The sequence below is a fragment of the Lepidochelys olivacea genome (genome assembly GCF_965140295.1).
Source record: "Lepidochelys olivacea isolate rLepOli2 genome assembly, chromosome: 1".
NCBI lineage: Eukaryota > Metazoa > Chordata > Testudines > Cheloniidae > Lepidochelys > Lepidochelys olivacea.
Window position 1 is genome coordinate 241,206,412 of NC_140411.1, and position 22,120 is coordinate 241,228,531.

General features: G+C 44.1%; 1 protein-coding gene across 1 annotated transcript in view; it reads right to left on the reverse strand.

Annotated features, from left to right (window-relative positions):
- Positions 1 to 22,120, reverse strand: part of USP18 (ubiquitin specific peptidase 18) — a gene marked incomplete at its 5' end in the record, with an annotated part of 40,404 nt that overhangs the window by 12,258 nt on the left and 6,026 nt on the right. Inside the window, 7 exons of the mRNA XM_084630746.1 lie at positions 73 to 168; positions 2,042 to 2,188; positions 3,448 to 3,527; positions 5,643 to 5,788; positions 8,344 to 8,440; positions 10,122 to 10,337; positions 21,794 to 21,918. Of these exons, the coding sequence (XP_084486872.1) occupies positions 73 to 168; positions 2,042 to 2,188; positions 3,448 to 3,527; positions 5,643 to 5,788; positions 8,344 to 8,440; positions 10,122 to 10,337; positions 21,794 to 21,918 (907 nt within the window). The remainder of the gene's footprint in view (positions 1 to 72; positions 169 to 2,041; positions 2,189 to 3,447; positions 3,528 to 5,642; positions 5,789 to 8,343; positions 8,441 to 10,121; positions 10,338 to 21,793; positions 21,919 to 22,120) is intronic.

A 22,120-nucleotide genomic window follows, 5' to 3' on the forward strand; every position in this document is an offset into this window, starting at 1 on the left:
GTCTGCAGTGGCAGCACCTCGACCCTGATGGCAATTCCATGTGTAGGCAGAATTAGGGGAACAGTCACTTACCTGCAGACTTGGTGTTTTCCTTTCACACTGTTCACAGAGACACATGTTGTTGTCAGTCAGCTGCTCGGGCTGGAAAAAGCAGTGCAAGGAATCCTCCTAGAAACACAGTGAGGGATTCTAGCAGCCAAATAGAACTCCTCTGAGAAGTTACATTTCTATTTCTGCTTCATTTCAAAGGCTGCAATTTCAAGGCAAACCTTCAGAAGGTATTGTATTTCAAAGTGTCTAGCAAAGGAAAATAAATTGGTTTTGTTGCGGCTTTATTGTGAATAAAAGAGATCCAAAAAGACATGTTGGGCTGGTTTTAAAGTCTTTTTTCACCTTTGCTTCTTTTTCACATTAAAAGTTTAATTTTTGCCTCTCCAGTTTCCCTCTATTTGTCATATTGTTGTACTGTAGTTTAGGCTCCCTCTTAGGTTACAAGCTAACACAATTTTAAAGAGTTAAACTGTGTGTACACTATGTGTTAGGTGGTGTTTCAAGTCATGTTAGCCACATCAAGTAACCTTACTCCATTTTTAGAAAACATGTCTCCTAGTCTATACAGGCCCAGACAGAGCTCCAGTTATGTTTTCCGCTTAGTTCAAACCCCAACAACCTGATTTCATTTCCTTTTCCAGCACAGGAAAGCAGTAACTTAAGCAAAACATTGTTTGTTCTTACTGACGCCAACACATTAAGGAGTGTTCTGTTAGAAAGACTATGGATCAAGCACAATGGAATGTGCAACCCTACACCGAGAGCATGAAACTGCATTTGGGGACATTTTGGCCTACATTTTCAAAAATGATTAGTGCTTTTGGATGCCTTCATTGTTGTGGGCCCAGTTGGAGAAGGCTCAAAGGGGACTGATTTTTGGGAAGTGCTGAGCACTCATCCTCTGAAAATCAGGTGCCTTTAAGGTCTCTCAAGTTGGGTTCCCAGAAACTGAGGGGCATAAAATCACTAGTCACTTTTGAAAATCTTGGCCTTCTAAACCTTCCCCTTCGCCCCAGGGCTTGATCATGTTCCCATTTGAAGTCAGTGGCAAAATGCTCATAATCCCCACTTTACCTATTATACAGTGTTGGAGTCTTTAAAAAAGAAGTACGGGAACGCCCTTCTGGCATGCAGGAATTGCATTCTGGAGCATTCCGGCACAACTCAAGCCCTGCTACTAGCCCTCCTAGCCCACAAGTGGCTGTGCACACACACATGCATATTCTGATTCTGCTGGATCAGAACTCCTACCATAATTCCTGTTTTAAGAAACAAATCTTTGGATTGATCTCAACTTGTGTCCCCTCTTTCTTTGGTCCCTGAGCCAACTGCACTAGTTGGAGATAAGGAGAACTGTTGATTCAGGGAAAAGGTGTTGAAGTGCAACTGTAATTTACAACCTCTTTAAGATCCCTTAAATGTCCATTGCTACAGAAGTACAATGGGGCCTTAGTGTAAATGTGAATCAGGCCCTTTGAATCCAAATATCATTGAACACCATAGCATCTATCTAGCTAAACATGTATATGACCCCCGCGTCCCTGTAGTATCGGAGCATCACTAAACACAGTACTGCAGCATAAATAGTACCAGGCCTCTGTAGGTAAATGCAGTATTTCTGTGTTCAGCAATAGCTCATGTTATCTAGCTACCTTAGATATTTCTAAGGCATATATTATTGTGATATCTAAGCTCTGATAAGCACACAGAGCTTTTAAAGGAGGTGTTTTACCAAGAGAGGGGAAACCTAGCCAGGACACCAGAATTTTCCCCTAAGCTTTTCAGAAAGGAGCCTCAAGAGCTTAATCTTCTGCCTGTAAATCCACCTGGGATAAACAGAGTTTTACATCCATCTGAAAGACCAGTATCACTTGCACAGACACTGGCTACAGCCCCTCTGAGGAGAGGCACCTGAAGTGGATGCCTGGTGCCTTAGCGGAGTGGACTGTTCCTCCCCATTAAGTGCGGAGTTTTGAAGGGCTGAACGTACCAGTGTCTTCAGTCGCTGAGAATGGGCATTAAACATTGGGAGTGGGAGGGTTACCATGTTGCTGTCCCTCCTGGTTTCAAAGGAGCACTTCTGACAAACCAGATACTCCTGCACCCAGATAGTGTACAGCGTGGTCAACCTGTCAGCCTAAAGAGTAGAAAAGAACAAGAAATGGATATGAACAACACAGCTGATGCTCTTCCCTCTGCAGGTGTGACAGTGACTGTATTAGACACTTAATGCAGCGTCACTTCTTTAGGACTTGAAACCAGATCTTTCATCTGCCTAGACAGAGAGTACCTCACAGCATCTAAATGAGGACAATATAAATAAGTGGATCTCAACCAGGGGTACATGTACCCCTGGGGGTACTTAGGGGTCTTCCAAGGGGTATATGAAATCATCTAGATATTTGCTTAGTTTTACAACAGGCTACATAAAAAGCACTAGTGAAGTCAGTACAAACTAACATTTCATACAGACAATGACTTGGTTATACTGCTCTATATACTATACACTGAAATGTAAGTACAATATTTATATTCCAATTGATTTATTTTATAATTATATGGTAAAAAGGAGACAGTAAGCAATTTTTCAGTAATAGTATGCTGTGACACTTTTGTATTTTGTCTGATTTTGTAAGCAAGTAGTCTTGTCTTGTCTTACTGTACCCCTTTCTGGAGTCTGATTTGTCTTGCATACCCCCAAGTTTCACCTCACTTAAAAACTTGGGGGTACGCAAGACAAATCAGACTCCAGAAAGGGGTACAGTAGTCTGGAAAGGTTGAGAACCATTGATATAAACACCATGGGAGACTACATAATCAGGCTACAGTAGCAATAGGGGCATAACTGTGAGACACTTATATGTATAGTTTTGTATTGAACTTGCATGAACAAACTCTGCTACTGGTGTGGAGGAAAGTCAGCATTACTGTTTACTGTTCGCCTAGGAGCCTCTGATGGGAGGAACTACCATCCAGATAACATGTAAACCATGACTGAATATTAGAGGCAGCTGACAGACATTAATGCAAGCGGGGAAGTTTAAAGATAATACTGAACAATATTTATGTACATTTGAGGTAGGAAGAAACATGAGTTAACCAAACCCAATTTTGCAGAAGGAACATGTTTTTTCTTATTAACAAGCAGTCTCCCCCACAAAGGGAATTACCACCTTGGTGTGGTCTGAAAGATGTACGGATACATTTTAATTGAGACTTAAATTGCCAGTTCCTTGTGGCTGGGAAGTGAGAGGCCGGATTGCTTGGTAGCAGGATGCCAGATGAGGTGGAGGTGACTCATGGAGGCTCACAGAGAACCACGGTTAGTGAATAGGGAAAGCTGTGGAATCTCTAGGGTGCAGGTGTCACATTCCTTTTTTCCATCAGAGCACTTACCAGCTGCCGGTCTGTGATCTGATTCTTAACGAGGTTCCAGAGGCTCAGGAAGAGGTGAGCAGCGTCATACTGGACAAACACTGGACAAACAGAGACATTACAACCAATGCTAGCATTGCAAACAGCACATTTCATTCCTTGGAGCCCCTCTCAGAGACCTAAGGTTTCCATCCACTTTCTCATCCACAGTCCTCCCCAGTCTTAACCCCCCCCATACCATACCAAACATCTGCCTGACCTATGAGGAAAGGGTGGAGTTTCCCCTGGAGTCCAGTCAATGTCACTCTGGAACAATCTCTTTGTCTTATTACAGAACAATATGAGGCACCTCCTTCCAACCCAGGGGCTGAACACAATGCTACCGCAGCACTCCCTGCCAGCTCAAGGAGTCAAGTACTGTGCGGGAATCTTACACTTGGATTTCTCACTGGGCCCAAATGGCACATTTACAAACCTAGATGCATGGAAGATAGTTTTCTGTAGGGCTTGTTTAAAGAGCCCTGTTGAGAAGATGCCTGAGAACCACACTTAAGGACAAATCCTGTGCCCTCCTCCACGGAGCAGAACCAGTCTACACTGCTCAAGCTGGAGTGGGGGCAGGATTTAGGAATCAGGCAGAGAGTGCACACATACTGTGCAGCACAGAGCCCTGTTCCATGGAAGCTACCTGTGCACTAGGGGCAGCTGAAACTACCTTTGTGGAATGGCTCCACAGCCTGGGGCACAGTGTTTTTGCCTTCAATCTCCCTGCAAGTCTGCCCAATGCCCAGTGCAGATACTTAAGCTGTGTTCTTGCATAGGGATCTGCTCCTTAATTTGCATACCACTGAGCAGATTACAGCCATCCATGCCTTTAATATGGAGGTACAGCCCCCAGAGTTTACAGGTCCCAGGATTTAGTAGTCCATCCCAATCCAGACAGAGCATTGTAGGCTAGGATATATTGTGCCTATGCGCCATTCCTCCATACTAAAGACAGGAGAGAATGTGGGCCACATTGTAGAACTCTGTGAGATTTATTTGGCCATCTCACTTTCATTGGAACAGAGAAGGCTAAATGTAGGCAACTCAATCTCAAAGGGACAGATTTAGCTCTGATGTAAGTAGGCACACTCAAGTGCTTACCCTCCTGCCTATACCATGTCTGAATTTGCTGGTATATCTCTACTATAGCTCTCTTAACAGTGTCTTGTTCTGCATTTTACACGATAAAGATTAGTCCAATATATATGCAACATTTTGCACATGTATGTGTGCGCACAAACACACACACACATCACTAATCACTACTGATCGCATATGTACAATAATAGATCTGCTTTTGGCAAGTGCTCAGCTGGACGGTTGATCTGATCGGGTCTTCTCTCAGCATTTATGACAGAACTAAAAAGATGGATATGTCTTATAAGCTCAGGGATGAGTCCAATCATCCATTTATCTTCCTGCTCTTTCTTCCAGCTGACACTTAGGCCATGTCTACACTTACAAGCTTACAGCAGCACAGCTGCACCAATACAGCTGTGCTGCTGTAAGAGCACTTATGTAACCACGTTATGCCGATGGGAGAGAGCTCTCCCGGCGACATATTAAAACCAGCTCAACGCGTGGCTGTAGCTATGTTGGCGGGAGAGCGTCTCCCATCAGCATAGCGCTCTGCACACAAGCACTGATGCTGACAAAAATTCTGTAACTCCGGGGGTGGGTTTTTTCATACCCCTGAGAGAGAAAAGTTTTGCCAACACACATGCTAGTGTAGACATGGTCTTACTTTCTAATAAGAGAGAGAGAGAGAGAGAGTGCAGCTTCCCCGATGTGATCATGTCAATATAACACGATACGTCAAGCAGTAATCTGACTCCCTCTACTCCCAAAGGATTTCACACCTCTGTCTAGAACCAAAGTGCCTCTCTTCACCTACAGTAAAACATTCTGCTCCTATAGAATATGTGCAGCCATCGCATCCCCTGGCCAAAAGTGAGGTCACTCTCCAGGGCTGTCGGTCTCTCCCCTGATCTGGAAATAAGGCCCAGCTGCCCTTCCCCCGTGGACAGGCTGCTGCAACCAGCATGACTCTGCACCACCACTTCTCCCATTCCTAGAACACATGAGGAGGGGAGTCAGAGGGCACACTGAGCCTATTAGTGCTTGGTGACTTCCCCGGTTCAGCATCCGGGGGCTGGTTGGTTACCGCTTACATTTCAAATTGTGCACAGTGAGACAGAGGACAAGTTCTTGGGGATACACGGCTCTCTGTTTGCTACGCTGCATCTGTTCCAACAGCAAGAGCATTTGGTATGGGACACTCTCCTTTTGTTCTGCATGTCCTACCGGGACTCTGATCCTGTGAATAGAAAATGCAACAGGAGCAGTGAACAAGCATCACAGGTACAGAGTACCAGCCATCGTAACCAAAGGGGCAGAGTAAACAGCACAGACAGCAGTTGAAGAGGCAACCATTACATATATGTCTATGATAAAAGAGTAAAGAAAGAAGACTTGCCAGCAGGAGGCAGCTGCACTACCTCAACCAATGGGGCAGGTAGCATGTTTTAAAGAGTTAGGCCTTGATTCTAAGTTCCTTCATCCCTGAGTTTGGGGCAGAATAGCTGGGCCAGAGGCGCCTTTAAGTCACCCTGGGAAACAAAGAATAGCTGTAACACAGTGGGCTCCAGACATACGTACCTCTTCCTGCCCTTCACCCACTCCCTTCTGCCCCCACACACCCAAAATCCTGCCCATGCTTGCTGGGGGAAGAGTTACAGTGGGCAAGCGGTCTCCAGGTACCTTCTGTACCTCCAGCAGCCCAGTGCAGCAGCCGCGCTCTGGCTCTGCCAGTGCCACCAACCCATGCCAGGAGCCCGCAGGGGAGCTGTATATATTAACTTTTAACCCACTTTTAACTTTTAGGTGCTCCTAGAACACCAGCGCCCCTAGGCCCGTGTCTACTGTGCCTAACTGGAAATCCGGCCCTGGGCAGCAGGTGGGGAATGAGCAGGGGTTAAAAGTGAGCACACATCCCTTTCTCTTCTGAAAGCAGAGGGGAGCTCCCCTTCTTCTCCTTGGGCTGGTAAGCAGCTCCCTCCACACCCACCCAGCCCCCCTTCAGCTCCCCCTAGCTGAGTAACTCCTCCCTGCTTGATGCAGTAAGAGCTCCCCCTTCTGGCTCATTCTACTTTAACACCAGGGCGGGGATGGGACCAGCTGAAACATGGGTCTGACCCTCCCCCACCATCTCTTTGCCTGGGGTCTTCCACAGTGGCTCTGGAGTTGCCCTGTGGCTATGGGGGGAGGATTCCTTCTCTACCCTCCACTGCTCATTTTCCCACTCCTCGTACCAAGCAGATATCAGTGACATCTCTATGGCAGTTCTAGTCTCTCTCTACATCTCTGCAGCACTGCAACCCTGTCTCTTTCCCCCGGGGTGTGTAAGATGGGGAATACAAACCCCCCACATTGGAGAGCAAGGGGTTAAAGAACAGCTCTGGTGGCCCAACCCAGCCACACCTGCAATGCCTGCACAAGCTGGAGGCAGGGCTTTAAAAGGAACAGTGGTGGAGCCTTAGAAGTAGGCTGTGGAAGGGAGAAAATGGCTGTTTGGAGGAGAAAGTACTGTCCTGGTGCTCACTGCCTGGGACCTGACTCCACAGCCCTGTGCAAACCTGCAGAGAGAAGAGGCTGGTGACTGAGAATGCGGGTCAGAGACTGGATTGGAGTGACTTACTCCTTCCTGCAAGCTAAAAGAGAGTTGGGTAGGAAGTGGTCTGGGGGTGGCTGCTTAGCACCTTGGGATGCTGAGTGTAGCTGCCTACCATGGGGCCCTGGACTGGAGGCTGGTGGAGAGGGCCTGAGTCCTGCTACCCATTCTGAGAGGATTTTGCCATAAGGGGAACATTTACTGAGGGTAAGAAGCCAACTGGAAAAGATCTTGCCTGTTCAAGGGCCCAGTCCCCAAAATCCCTGTGTGAAAGGGGAGGACTGGAAACCCCTGGTGTGGGGGTGTTGAAGGACAGGATTGTGTTGTCAATGGGGAGATAACCTGCCACAGGTTAGCACTGTTGGTGGCTGTGCACCTTCTACAGCATGTCAATGAGTGTACCCTTCTTCTGGGAAATATGGAGGTAGTGGGGAATATACAGAGACTATCCACTTAAATGCACTGCAGTGAGCTAAACAAACTGAAATAGCTGTCAGTATGGGCAGCAGAAAGGTACAGGGTCAAAATCTGCTCTGTCTCCCCTGTTCTATGCAACCCCCTGAAGTCAATGTGGCACAATAAAGGGGCAAAGCAATGGGACACTACATGCTGTCCATCCACCCAAACAAATATCTAACCCAGGCAGGAATAAGGCTGTACAATTTGGGCCTATAACTGTGTAATATTTATAGTTGTAAAGTGAATGGTTTATATTGTTGCACAGGGATTCTTCATGGATATAACTAGAATAAAACTGTGCTGTTATGGATAGGGTGACCAGATGCCCTGATTTTATAGGGACAGTCCTGATTTTGGGGGCTTTTTCTTATATAGGCACCTATTACCCCTCACCCCCAGTCCTGATTTTTTTACACCTGCTATCTGGTCACCCTAGTTATGGAAAAATATAATCCTTAGATCAGTATTCATATTATCTCAAATATCCCAGTCTGGGATTAAATTATATTAATGTGCAAATATGGCCTATTTTCAGTCTCTAACGAACCCCTGTGAATCAAAATGGCTGTGTTTGGCAGAGCCCTAGTCTTCTGCCTTTGGTATATTCAGGGCTCACTCTTGTTTGGGAAGCACATGGTACCTCCTCATAATCCATTCCTTTGGGTGGACATTCCACTTGAAAACAGACTTATCGCTGGCAGTCTGAGCTCAGTGAATGGGTACTGCTCCTGTGCATCTCTTACCTTCGTAGTATCATGGTGAAGTGTGTGTTCATGAAGAACACCTGAAGCAGAGAATTCAGGCAGCAGCTCTGTCCCATATTGTATAGCCCAATGGCTCCTGTAGGAACAAGAGGAAGTGGGGCTTAGAACTCACATGGAGGCAGGGAGAGTAAGGGGTGGTGAGAAGATGATGGCAAATTTCCCTTTGGCACTTTCAGCCTATATAACATAGGCTCAGCATCTTCACTAGGATGGAGGAAGGGTCAAATCTACTCTTACTAGGGTTGCCAACTTTGGTTGGACATACTCATGAGATTTCATCACATGACAATCTTTAAAAATTAATCTCTAATTCCTGGAGACTCCCGGCCAATCCTGGAGGGTTGGCAACCCTATCTTATACCCCTTTAAAATCTTAGCATTGGTTTGCCTCTGACAGCTGGGGAGAGTTGGGAGGGTGTCTCCAAAAATGAGCTCAAGCTACAAAATCTGGATCTAGGTCAGTCTGACTTTGAAACCCATTCCCCCAAAAATGTGAGGGTTGTCTGGATGAGGGAGTTTCTTCAGACTTCTAGGGAGCGAGGCCCTAATCACAAAATTCAGCTCTGGCTTAGGGTCCATATTTTAATGCCCTGTCACACCTAGGGTGACCAGATGTCCCAAATGTATAGACAGTCCCCATATTTGGGGCTTTTTCTTATATAGGCGCCTATTACCCCCCACCCCGTCCCGATTTTTCACACTTGCTCTCTGGTCACACCAGATCAAGGAAATAGATTCAGGGTTCCTGTTCAGGTCTGACAATCTATCGCCAGTATTTCAACCAATTTGCACAGTTTCAAGGAAAGAGACAAAGCTAAAGGGAAGGAGGTAAAGAGAAGGAATTTTTATTCAGAGGTGTACGAGAAACAAAAGCTTCTGTTTGCATAGGAAGTGGGGTAAAATGGATAGAGGTGAGATGTGTTGTCCCTAGCAAGGTAATCTCCTCACCCCAGAGGCAAACACACTCAGAATTTGTTTTCACTGCAGTGTTACCTTGAGCTCTTGCCTGTAACTGGACTCCCATCCGCATATACAAATCTCTAACTCGAGTGGAGTGGTGCTCAAAATTTGACCTAGCAGGCCCATCAAAGGGCATGGGTTAAAACTCAAGTGCTGCTGCTGGAGCTATTACTGCAGCTGGGACTCAGCTACCGTGTTGCTAATCCAAACGCTGTGCAGCCAGAATGTTTTCCACTGTGACTACGCTCACTCAAGCTAAGCTAACTTGAGAGGAGGTAACTGGAGTATCGGTAACTTGAGTTCACACTGCAATGAAGAAAAGCCCACAATGGAAAGGTGAATATAGTGGGTGAGAGAGGGTAAATGCACGGGATAAAACAGTATCTGCATTTAAAACAGTGAAGAAAGCTTTTGGGAGGCTAGTCCAGTGATATAACTTGGCAATTAGGGTCCATGACCTAGAAGTGACCCTTCAGCAAACTCAGGAGCAACTTTGATGTAGTGTGGAGGGAGATGCAACCAACATCCAACCATCCTCAACTAGAAAGAAAATCTGCCCAGTTTAGGGTTTTGAAGGGAAGAAAACACTTGGGATCCTCAAGTAGCGCTTTTCCTAAAGCACAAAACTTTCACTTGGAAGAGTCAAATGAGTTAGTTCTAATATCTGATTTGTACAAATCCTCCATATGTGAATTTTAGCAAAGGGAAAAAGAATAAGGCGGGGGGGGAGAGCACACAACATGGAGTGAATGACACAAAAAGGGGATGAGGGGGGAAGGAGAGTAAAAAACAATTACCATTGTTTAAGTCTGCCACACCACGGAGAGCTCTTAGCTGCTGGTCACCTCTCTCCACAGCTTCCTCTCTGCACTCTTCTCCATCTTCCTCCTTCCTCATGCTCTGGTTTAATGCCAGCTCTGACTTTCTGCTTTTCTCTGGACAGCCAATTCCCTGGCCCATCAACAGCACAGGGCAACACAAGGACTTCAGTAATACAAAAGGACCTAGAGAGACTGGAAAGATGGGCAGAATACAGCAAAGTGAGATTCATCTTTGTATTTATTATACAAACACAGAACAGATTTCACAATGAAGAATGTTAGTAAAATAAACATGATTAATGTCATTACATGTTGGAACCCCAGAAATATATCTGCAGGGCAGTATGAGTGGAGAGCACACTGCCATTGCACATCCTGTACCTGGTTTGTGGCTAAATTAAAGACCCTGGTCTGCAGGGCTGTCTGCTACGCATCTTTCATCAGCACCAAATCTCTTTAGACCCAAAGGAAAACCGAGACATGTTCAGGATCCATTTAGTCTGGTTGGCTGGCCTTGTCTGGTATGTCTGGCAGGCTGAGCCAGTTTGTTTACCTGCTGCGTCTGCAGGTTCGGTCAATTGCGGCTCCCACTGGCTGCGGTTTGCTGTACCTGGCCAATGGGGGCTGCGGGAAGTGGCAGCCAATATGTCCCTCTGCCTGTGCCACTTCCCACAGCCCCCATTGGCCGGGTACAGTGAACTGCGGTCAGTGGGAGCCGCAATTGGCCGAACCTGCGGATGCAGCAGGTAAACAAACCGTCCCGTCGGGGGCTTTTCCTGAACAAGCAGCGTCCAAGTTTGGGGAAATACTGACCTTGACGAATGGGACCCTTAGCATACACTGAGCTTTCAAAAAATCACTACAATAAAGCTGCAAAGCAATGTGATGCCCTATACTGTTCATCCAGCAGCATATCTGTATAGCCAAACTCAAACATCAATCTCTGAACAGTCACAATGTAAAAAAAAATGCTAAACTTCATAAGAATGAGCAATTTAAAAAGCACCAATAGCAGAAATTGACTGCAGTAGCCTGAGGAGGCAAGAACAGGTACTAATATAACCAGAGTGTCCAGAGTAACTGGCATCTAGAACTACATAACAATAGCCAGGATACCATAGCCACAGGAGCAGGCTAGTACCAAACACTGGAGCAAAACGATTCATTGCATAGCTGGAGTCTGAGTGCTAGGCTGGGAGAATACCATCAATAGTGCGCCTAAGATGCTAAAGGCCAGATTTTTCAAAGATATTTATATACCCAAGCCCATTTGAAACCTAGCCCTAAGTGAAGCTAGAGCCCCATGAAGGACCTTAAACTCCCTCTTTCTTGTGAATGAGTAGGATTTAATCTTAAGGCTCATCTATAGTAGGGAAACTTGCATCTGAATAGCTATACCATACTGCTGCAAATTCCTTACTATAGATGAGCTCTAACATTAAATCCTACCCACTCACAAGAAAGAGGGAGTTTAAGGTCCTTCATGGGACTCTAGCTTCACTGTTTAAATATGTTTAGGTGTCTAAATACCTTTTTGAATATATCTAATTCAAAGCTCTAGGAGAAAGAGAGCTGGGGTAGGCATAAGGACTGGACACATAGCCAGAGATGTAAGTCTTTATACCAGCCTCAGCTAAGAGGGGAGAACTTTAGGCCAATCACAATTCAGGGGGAAGAGCAGGTGAAGATTTTTAAATCTGTTACAACTCTGAAGTGGCCATAGCTGAAAGGGAGAAAAAAGAGGAATCGTGGTTGTGTAAGGGGAAGACAGAAGAAAGATGGGGAAACGGCAGCGCTTGAAAGAATGAGGAAGAGGGAGACAGCAAGAAAGTTAACAGAGGAAGGACTTAAGACACAGAGCTAGAAAAGTGGGATAAACAAAGGGAGGGGAAAGAGAAATGGTAAGGATTAAAATTGTTTAATGTGAGGTGAAAACCAGAGAGAGACTAGTGAAGAGGGGCAGGGGAAGAGAAGCCAGAGACGGGAGGGAGGGATAGAGAAGAGAGGGGAGAATGAGATGAACATTAGAAGCTGAAGAGGGAGAATCAGAAAAGAAAATAAATGCCTCTTAGACAGAGGAAAGAATGTAGTAGAGAAAAAAGAATGCTCAGACAATGTATTAAGGGTTAAACACCATGGAAAAATTAGTGAGGCCATTACAGACACTTGAAGAATTCATAAACGGCCAGCGTAGAGAACGAAAAAAGAAAATTAAAAGCAGAAGGAAAAGGGATGTGGAAGAACAGAAGATAAGAGAAAATTAGAAATATAACCTATGTAATGACGCATTGTGCTAGCAATACAAAGCAATCATCTTCCATTCTTAATCTTTATCTTCGGGACTTGAGTTGTGTTTGACAGAGCACAGCCAAAAATGCATGAAGCTGACTGAGTTAATAAGGCAGTTTGACATGGAGTTGGACGATAGGTTCCTAACTCAAAGTGTTGTATCCAACATGGAGCAATTCTATGTTAGATCTTGTCTTGATAAAGATGAGCTGATCACAGAACTAAAAATTAATATTAACTTGAGAACAAGTGATCAAGACTTGATCACATTTATAATGTCCAAACCAGTGATGTATGTATAATTGGTGCTTTAAAAGGGCCAGTTTCACAGAGCTGAAGGCAATTAAGCCACATCAGCTAGAAGGAAGAATTTTAATCAGAAATATTAATAATAATTGGGAAGTGCTTTAAGAACTCTTTACTAGATGCCCAAAAAGCCACAATCCATGTACTGGTTAAAAAAAAAACAACCTGATTTAGAGGAAGTGAAGGCCGCTATAAAATATACATGCATAACAAATGCAAGAAAGGGGAAGTTGATAATAGTGAATATAAATCAGAAGCTAGGAATTGTACAAAATTGATAAGGAAAACAAAGAGCCTCCAAGAGAAATCTATAGCCAACAGAGTTAAGGACAATAAAAAGGAGATTTTTTTTAAAAAGTATATTAGGAGCAAAAACAATCCTGACAATGGTGTTGGTCCATTATTAGATGGAAATGATAGAATTACCAATAATACATAAAAGGCAGAAGCGTTCAATAAATATTTCTGTTCTGTATTGGGGAAAAAACAAATGATAACATTATAGATGTTTCCATACCACTTGTATCTCAGGAGGGTGACAAACAGAAGCTACTAAAGTTACATTTTTAAATCAAAAGATTCAGATGACTTGCATCCAAGACTTTAAAGAACTGGCCTATGAGTTCCTTGGACTGTTAATTTTGATTTTTTTAATAAGTATTTGTAAGGACAGCCAGCCATGGCTGGAGAAAAAGCAGGTACAGGCTAGAGCTGGAATAGTATGACTGAACTACCTAGCATCTGGGAGTATCCCCAACAAGGTAGTGATGCTGAGCTGACTGAAATGGCTCCTTTCATTCAGAGCCTATATATTTGTCTTGAGTGTCATCTGGTTAGATCTTTGCTGGTGGAGGACTCATCAGGCTCAGAACATTCAGGCTCAGGGATAACTCATCAGGCTCAAAACACTCCTCACAATCTTGGAACACAAGGGAAATTCCAGAAGACTGGAAGAAAGGTAATATTGTGTCAATATTTAAAAAGGGTAAACAAGATGACTCATGTAATTATAGGCCTGTCACACTGATATCAATCCAGGAAAAGATAATGGAGCTGCTGATACAGAACTTCTTTAGTAAAAAATTAAAGGTAAGTAATATAATGAATGCCAATCAACATGCATTCACAAGCAATAGATCCTGTCAAACTAACTTGGTATATTTTTTGATGAGATTACAAGTTTGGTTGATAAAGGCAATAGTGTTGATATAACATACTTTGCCTTCTGCAAGGCATTTTACTTGGTACTGAATGATATTTGATCTAAAAACTAGAAAGATATCAAATTAATATTTACACATTACATGGATAAAAAACTGGCTAACTGATGAGCCTCAGTGTAACTGTAAACAGGGAATCCTCATTGAGTGGGTGTATTTCTAGTGGCATCCCCAGGGATTGGTTCTTGGCCTTATGTGATTTAACTTTTTTTTATTAATGACCTGAAATAAAATCACTGATAAAGTTTGCAGATGACACACAAATTGGGGAAACTGGTAAATAATGAAGAGGACATGTCACTGGAGCAATCTGGATTGCTTGGTAAACTTAGCACAAGCAAACAATATGCATTTTAATATGGCTAATCAGGGTGGATTTGATTTAAATCAATTTGATTTAAATCACTAGTTGGGAAGACTCTACTTAATCATGGATTTCTACATAAAAGTGCATTCTTGTTGGTTGTTATAACCTTAATACATATCTTCACAACTCAGAGATAGATGTAGGTTTCATTTTTAGAAGGTACACACTATACATTTTTAAAGTGATTTATTCTGAAAACTTTTCAGATTAGTTTTACAGCTATATCAGAAAATGAATGCATGTTTGGTTATTTCATTTACCAAAGGTAATTGAAGCAAATATTTATGAAGTCATTGGGAGGTGAACTATCTCCAATTCAGCAGGCTAATCATTACTATTTGGAGGATTTTCGTGCCATGCTGTATTAGGAGGAGAACATCACCAGACAAACATTTTAAATTGTTTTATTTAACTAAAATAACATTGTTATGTATTCTGGATTTTTTTCTTCAACAGCAAACATATAATATTTTAACAAAACAAGCATATGAATTTTTGAACTTAGTTAAACATTCAAGTTTTTTAAAATCAGGTTTGTTTTTGTTAACTAAAATAGTTAAATGAAAATTAAAAAAAAAAAATTAAATCTCCTATGTCAGCCAAGTCAACATGAGAAACTTAAAATACTGGCTTCCGCAGCTAACTGTCATCTTCACCTTCATTTTTCTAACCATAAGAGGAGTGAAGCTCTGGAACAGCCTTCCAAGGGAAGCAGTGGGGGCAAAAGACATATCTGGCTTCAAGACTAAGCTTGATAAGTTTATGAAGCAGATGATAAGATGGGATAGCCTAATTTTGGCAATTAATTGATCTTCAACTATTGGCAGTAGATATGCCCAGTGGCCTGTGATGGGATGTTAGATGGGGTGGGATCTGAGTTACTACAGAGAATTCTTTCCTGGGTGTCTGGCTAGTGAGTCTTGCCCACATGCTCAGGGTTTAGCTGATCGCCATATTTGGGGTCGGGAAGGAATTTTCAATCTCCAGGGCAGATTGGCAGAGGCCTTGGGGGTTTTTCGCCTTTGTCATAAACATACAGCTTAATATCCCTCCTTACCTGTAAGGGGTTAATCAGTTCAATTAACCTTGTTGGCACCTGACCAAAAGGAAAGAAGATACTTTCAAATGGGGGGGGGGGGGGCTTTGTTCTGCGTTCTGTTATTTGAGTACTATATCCAGTTCTGGTGACCACAGTTCAAGAAGGAAGTTTATAAATTAGAGTCGGAGAGGGTTCAGAGAAGAGCCACAAGAATGATTAAAGGATTAGAAAACATATTTTATAGTGAATAGATTCAGCTCCTTGAATCTATTAGCTTAACAAAGAGACAGTTAAGGGATGACTTGATTATAGCCTACATGGGGAACAAATAATGGGCTCTTCAATCTATCGGAGATTAGCAGAACACGATCCAATGGCTAGAAACTGAAGCCAGACAAATTCATGCTGGAAATAAAGCATATACTTTTAATAGTGAGAGTAATTAACCACTGAAACAATTTACCAAGGGTTGTAATGGATTCTTCATCAGTAACCATTTTTAAATCAAGATTAGATGTTTTTCTAGGCGATATCATCTAGGAATTATTTGGGGCAAGTTCTATGGCCTATGTTGTACAGGGCATCAGACTAGATGATCACAATGGTCCCTTTAGGCCTTGGAATCTATGAATCAGTGTAGAGTTTCATTTCCAAATCGCAATAAGTTTTACTGGCTTCAATAGCTTTTCAAACTGAGGTTCAAAGGGATCATTTTGACCAGGCTTTTAGCAATTGATAATGTTCATATAGTATGCATATTCATGTAAACAATGTGTTAGCAATATCCATCTGAATAAATCTGCCTACATTTTTAAGGGGAAATTTAATAGTCACATATGCCTCGTTAATATTTCACAAACATTGCACTAAATGTGAGTTAAATTTACATTTGCCCTGAGCAGGGTGACCAGAAAACAACTGAGAAAACGGGACAGGGGGTGGGACTATCCCTTTAAAAAAAAATGGGACTGTCCCTTTAAAAACTGGACAACTGGTCACCCTAGCCCTGAGAATCATATTCATCTAAATACCAGTGATCTGATATTCACATTTTGTCTTCAATGTTCATACAAGGAAACCTCAGAATTTCTATAGTACCTTTTACCTTCCTAAATACAGGAAATCCTGGTTCTGCTTTATAAGAGGTGGAGAAATGGTTTAACACAAATGTTGCTAAATGTCTCCTTTCAAAATGTGCTGTTTTTCAGGCTAACTGTGCCTAACTGAGTCAAGTTAGAAACTTTTTAAAGATGTGATAGTCACAACACTGAAACGTGAGCTACTTATTTTCTTTCTAAATCATAAATGGATAAAGGGCACAAGATTTCTCAGATCCATCTTAATTTTTACATAGACCTTAAAAACTATTAAGTGACAATGACAATTCTGTCAACACCAAAATATAACCATGCATTTGAGGGGAAAAAATATATTTGCCATTGTCCAGTGAGAGAAGCAGCAAGATTTAAGAACTGAACTCAGGTCTAGGAGTTAGGAATACAAAAGTTCTAACCACAGTTGTCACTTATTGGCTGTGATCTTGGACAAGTCATTTCACTTTTCTGTGTTTCATCTGTAAAAGAGAGAACATTATCAACTTCAGTGAATCATTGTGTTAGGTTTGTTTAATGTTTATGCTGCACTATATGGAATGTTTTATTGTTCTTCTGTATGATTTACAGATTTCTTTCTCTAGTTCAAAAGAAAGTGAAGCCATAATGTTGCATATAGTTTTGTGGGGGGTTGCATTTAATAGGCTAGTCTCTTAATTTCATAAGAGACATCTCCTAATCTGATTTGGTGAAGAACGACAAGTGCGCTGAAACAATTTGTATAGTGGGGGTGCTGGGAGCCATTGAACCAACCTGCAGCATCCCTAATTCCAGCATCTATGTGACAGACTTTTTCAATATCTTTCCTAGTATCCTTGACCCATCTCAGTTCCCCACAAAAAGATTCTTTTCTGGGTTCAGTGGGAACCCCGGTTTGCTAGGGCAAAAATGTTTGTGGCTCAAGTGAAACTTCATTAAGAGCCTGCTGAAAATTCTACTTTTATAATGGTCACAGAACGATATGGGAATTTGAAAGAGAACTTTTCTGCTCAGTACAAAGTAATTCATCCCAGTGCTGTAGTAAAAACAAAAATATAGCTCATAGATCTTAATAATTCTGTGTCCCCTGAAAAGCTTTAACATATCAGTTTGGTAGTTTGTATTTGAAGATTATTTTTTTTAAATAAAGTTACTTTAGGGGAGATGGAACCTGCAGGATTGCTGCTCCTAACATCCGTCGTTGTTGCTCCTAACATCCACGTAGCCACCTGCAGTACAAACTTTGCTGGCTCCCCTGCCAGGGTGCCTAAGCCCTGACTCGGAGAGAACACTTACAGCGATGAGACGGTAACTAGGTTTCCATACCCTTAAGTGCTTGGTCTTTATTCTGAGACTGCCACCAAGTTATGCCCATTTCTATTGACCTGGACTAGACGTGAGCTGACCACCTAGAGATGAAGGCTTCACCCCGTGTGAGTAGGGTGACCAGACAGCCAGTGTAAAAAATCAGGACGGGGGTGGGAGGTAATAGGTGCCTATATAAGAAAAAGCCTATAAAATCGGGACATCTGGTCACCCTCCGTGTGAGCCATGCTTTTTCTCCAGAAATTGCCGCTAGAAACAAAAGTCCTGCCATGCAGCAACATCGATCATATGAAGGATGAGTGAAAAGGGAGGTACTTACCGCAGCTGTGGGGAGAAAGAAGAGCCCCCCCTGGACTGCTTTCGGCGTCTCTTCAGCCCCCCGAGCTCGCCAGAGCTCCGACCTCAACGCGGCTCCCCCCGACTCTGCCTGGGAGCTGTTCTCCGCGGCGGCCTCAGGGGGCGGCGTTGCGCACCGCCCTCTGTTCAGTTTTGATTTCCCACTGATCCGCGGTGAGGAGCATGGAAAGTGAAACTCAAGAGCTGCCGCGGTCTTATATGGGCAGGAGGAGGCTGCTCCTCCCTTTGCAGCCAGGGCCCATAAGCTAGCAGGGTGCAGCGAGTCGGCTCCGAGGCGAGCTGCTAACGCTGTTCCACGCGGCACTGCCTTGCGTCGGGGGGGGAGTCCCAGCACAGGTACGGGGGTGACGGAAAGGAGGCGGGAGCCCAAAAGCGGGGGATACAGAAAAGGGAAACCTCTAAACTACGCTGAGGCACTCGCATAGAGTCAGGGGGGACTGAAAATCCCTCCGCTTTCAAATGCGGTTAGATTAAAAAACAAGAGTGCAAGGCAATTGGAGAGACCAGGTGGGTGAGACAGAACCTCACCCGTCCTGTCTCGCCAGCACTCTGGGACCTCTAGGGCTGTCTCACGCCGCAGACTCTCACCCAGTGGTATGGGAAGGGGACAGGGTGCCTGCCATCTGTGGGGGAAAGAGGAATCCTTCTGTCTGGCAAGCTTTCTTTTTTTTTTTTTTTTTTAAAAGGTGGCTGCTCCAAGAAGGTTAGGGGTTGAAAAGTGGCCTGCTCCAGGAAGATGGATTACTGGGAGGAGGGTGTTGTCAAAGGGGTCTGTGATAAATTTCCCTGACGTTTTAGATTGGAAAAGGTGCTTCCTAGAGAAGGCGTGATTCCTGTGCGGCAATTCTGCTCCTCTGAGGATATCCTTTCACAACCTTCTCCTCCACCCACAGTTTGAGGGTAGGGTAGGGGTAGGGACGTCTCCATCCAGTGATATTTGTCTGCATTCTTTAAACTGTCTTCTGCTTTTGAGACTTGCTTTCTCAATCAGCATTGTTTGGTGGTTGGTTTAATTTTTTTATCTGAGAGAAGTGACAGATAAGTGAAAAAATTGATCTTTCACTTACCTCATCTGCCCTCTGCCTGCTAATCCATCCCCTCACTGGATTTGCTCTAACAAGACTGCAAGTCTTCCAACAACAAATTCTGTCAAAGAAGCGGTTGCTGTAGACATTTCAATCAATAAGAACGGCCATACAGGGTCTGACCAATGGTCCATCTAGCCCACTATCCTGTCTTATGACCATGGCCAGATGCTTCAGAGGGACTGAACAGAACAGGACAGTTTTGAAGATCCATCCCATTGTCCATTCCCAGCTTCTGCAGCTGGAATTTAGGGACACCCGGAGCATGGGGTTGCGTCCCTGACCATCTTGGCTAATAGCCATTGGTGGACCTTGTGACCGGATCACCAGGGTGCAGCCTGGGACTGTGGGACCACTGGACTCCCTTATCTCTCTCCAGCATGGGCTGTCTTATAGTGCTTTGCTAGTGACCAGCAGCAAGCCCCTCCAGGCACTGTTATCACTCAGCGCAGCTGTGTGTGGAGCCCCACACCCAGCTTTCTTGCATGAATGCTCCCAGAGCCACTCATGAATCACACAGAGAGGCACCAGAGCCAAATCCCCCCCCCCCCCCAGTTCCCAGCACTGTACCTCAGGAATATACCATCTTGCACTGCTCAAGACAAGCAATGCAGATTTATTAATTGGTTCACCACTTCATCAATGGAAAGTGGATATACACCAGCCTTTGCAAAATCTGAGCAGATTTGCCACACACTTCATACAAACTCACTTATAAAGATAAACAGTAAAACAAATTTACTGACTACAAAAAAAGAGATTTTTAAGTGATATTAAATGATAGGCAAAAAGTCAGTTTTTTTTTTACCGAAAAAAAAAAATGAAATATAAGCACACAGACTAAACTCTCAACCCTATTAGAGTGGGCAACATCTAGATTAAGCAGTTTTTCTCACCCCACTGGATATTGCAGTCCTTAATATACAGATTTGTCCCTTAAATCTGGGCCAGTCTCCTCTGTTGGAGTCTTTAGTCTTCTTCGTGTCTTTGTTGCTTTCACTGTAGGGAGGTGAAGGAGAAAAGGCCCTGCATATAGCCACTGTGTCTGTTTTATAACCTCAGTCCCATGTGCTTGGGGAACACAAGTCTAGGCATGTTGGGGGGCATTGTTGAGGCTACCTCTACACTAGAAACTTCAAAGTGCTGCCGCGGGAGTGCGCCCACAGCAGTGCTTTGAAGTGTGAGTGTGGTCATGCGTGAGTGCTAAGAGAGAGCTCTCCCAGTGCTCCTGGTAATCCACCTCCATGAGAGAAATAGCTCGGAGCGCTGGGAGTATGACTCCCAGTGCTCAGAACCTGTCCACACTAGCACTTAAAAGCGCTCAAACTTGCTGCACTCAATGGGGTGATTTTTCACACCCCTGAGCCAGCAAGTTAGACAAGCTCTGAGTCTCCAGGTGAGGCTGATCAATTCCCCTGGTGTGGCCTCATGCAGATGATCCATTGCATTGTAGCTCCCTTGCTGAACAATGGTTGTTGACGGGTTGATTGATACCCCATCCAGGTGTTGGTTACTTTCCTTGCTGTTGCCTCTGCAGAGCTAATATCTGGCTGATTCCCCAGTTTACAGCATGTTTTAATGACAGCCGTACAACACAAGTCTCATAACTTCATATGCATTAATGATACACATATATGGGTAGAGAAATGACTTTCAGCAAATCATAACCTTTCCCCTGTTACCTTACAAGGCATGCTTTATATGTAAGATCGCGATTATATGAAAATTAGGAATATGGGGGTTACAGGACATTCTCCCAAGGTATAGAATGTCACAGACCTATCCTCCACATTAGGGAAATGATTAGGCTTTCTACCAAGGTCTGAAAGGACCCATAAATTGAGTGGGGGGGTTAAATTCTGTAAAAGATCTCTTTCCTTTCCCCCGCCCCCAGCTAGTTCAATCCTTTAATAAGTACCTCAGTGGGCTAGTCCTAGAGCTACTGTTTCAGTGCTGGGAGGTACTGAATTAACAGTCCTGTACTATCTTGAAGTAGGAACTCATTAGATGAGGTGTTATGACGTACTGTCTTTTACTGCCCTTTCAAAAAGAAACTTTTGCAAGGATTGTGATAGCCCGTGTAACTTTAGCGCCCTCGTAGCCAAGATGGAGTCTGCTCTGCAAGCAGCTCTGGCCAAGAGAAAGTGGGCACAGGAATGCACCTGTTCCAAAGCCCCCAGAGTGAACACACACACGCACCGGAAAAGTACAATGGATATAAGAAAGGGAAATATTTATTTATGGAGGGATGAGAGGAGAAAAACAAGGGGAAATATAGGGGGAGCAGTAAAACAGGGTTACATTCAACACAAGGCCCCACAGGCCCAATGGTAGCCCAGTCTGAAAGGGCAGATACTGAGCAGGACTCCTGAGCAAAGTTCCAGTCCAGTGGTGAGTTTTGGGTGCTTGTGGTCATCTTCGGCACCAGTGAACTTTCCCCATCAAACCCCTCCGGGGCCCTCTTCTGCTGCTCTCTGCAAAGCCACACAGAGCGACCACCTCCCAACTTAACTAGCTAGCAGCCTCCCTCCTTATTCCCAATGCAGAGTCACAAGCCCCAGTACTCACAGCCCCATGCAGCTCTGGGCAGCAGTGATACTGGGTCGAGCTCCAGCCTGTCCTTCTCGGGCAATTCCTCCCTGGCACGGTGCTCGTCCTGGCATGTCCTGGTCGGCCGCTCTGTCCCTCCCAGTCTACAGGCAGGTTCTCCGCTGCTTCACTTTGTGATGGCCTGTGGGCTGCAGCCTTTCTCTCTTTGGAGCTCCAGAGCCACGCATCCTGGAGTTTTCCTCCTTTCTCTCACTGCTCCCCCTCCCACCCTCAAGAAAAAGATTTAAAGGGGCCATTCTCTCTAAACCCCAAAGGGGTTACACTCGTTTACAAAGTGAAATCATT